General features: G+C 59.9%; 1 protein-coding gene across 1 annotated transcript in view; it reads right to left on the bottom strand.

The window, feature by feature from the left end:
• Nucleotides 1–175: 175 nt before the first annotated feature.
• Nucleotides 176–526, bottom strand: part of OBSCN (obscurin, cytoskeletal calmodulin and titin-interacting RhoGEF) — a gene marked incomplete at its 5' end in the record, with an annotated part of 100,648 nt that continues 100,297 nt past the window's right edge. Inside the window, one exon of the mRNA XM_014538577.1 lies at nucleotides 176–444. Within this exon, the coding sequence (XP_014394063.1) occupies nucleotides 267–444 (178 nt within the window). The remainder of the gene's footprint in view (nucleotides 445–526) is intronic.

Here is a 526-nt window from a genome sequence, read left to right as displayed (position 1 = left end):
GAAGGCTCTCTTTGTAAGCTGGTTACCTCTAGTGAGACTGCCCTGACAGCCTCTTTCAATCCGTGAACCAAGGAAGGGCAGTTCTGCTAAATGGACGGTTCCCCAAACCCCAGGAAGGTGCAGGGCCCTCACCCTCTTCCCCAAAACAAAACAGTGAAATAGATGATGCCTCCTGTGGTTCTGGTTTTTATTAGTGTCTGTGCATATACTGCGTGTGGAGGCCAGGCCAGGTGTGCAGCCTTGCCATACACCGCAGGACCGAGCGCTCAGCACACTTGGGCCAGGTTGTGCTTCTTGTACAGCAGCGCCCGCCTCTTCTCACGCTCTCGCACAAAGGCACGCAGACGTGCTGTGGGGAAGGTCACCGCGGAGGGCTGGGAGCAGGCTGGGCCCTCCTCAGTCAGCCATGGGCACTGCAGGCAGCTGGATGCACACGGCCGGCCCCTGGAGCATGGAGAGTGGTGGTGGTGGTGGTAGGGTGTCAGCCTGCTCTGGCGGGTGCAGGGCACAGGGGGATGGGCAGGAC

The sequence above is a fragment of the Myotis brandtii genome, unplaced genomic scaffold (genome assembly GCF_000412655.1).
Source record: "Myotis brandtii unplaced genomic scaffold, ASM41265v1 scaffold193, whole genome shotgun sequence".
Classification (NCBI taxonomy): Eukaryota; Metazoa; Chordata; class Mammalia; order Chiroptera; family Vespertilionidae; genus Myotis; species Myotis brandtii.
The sequence above is the reverse complement of the archived record's forward strand: the minus strand, read 5'-3'. Positions and strand labels throughout refer to the sequence as shown.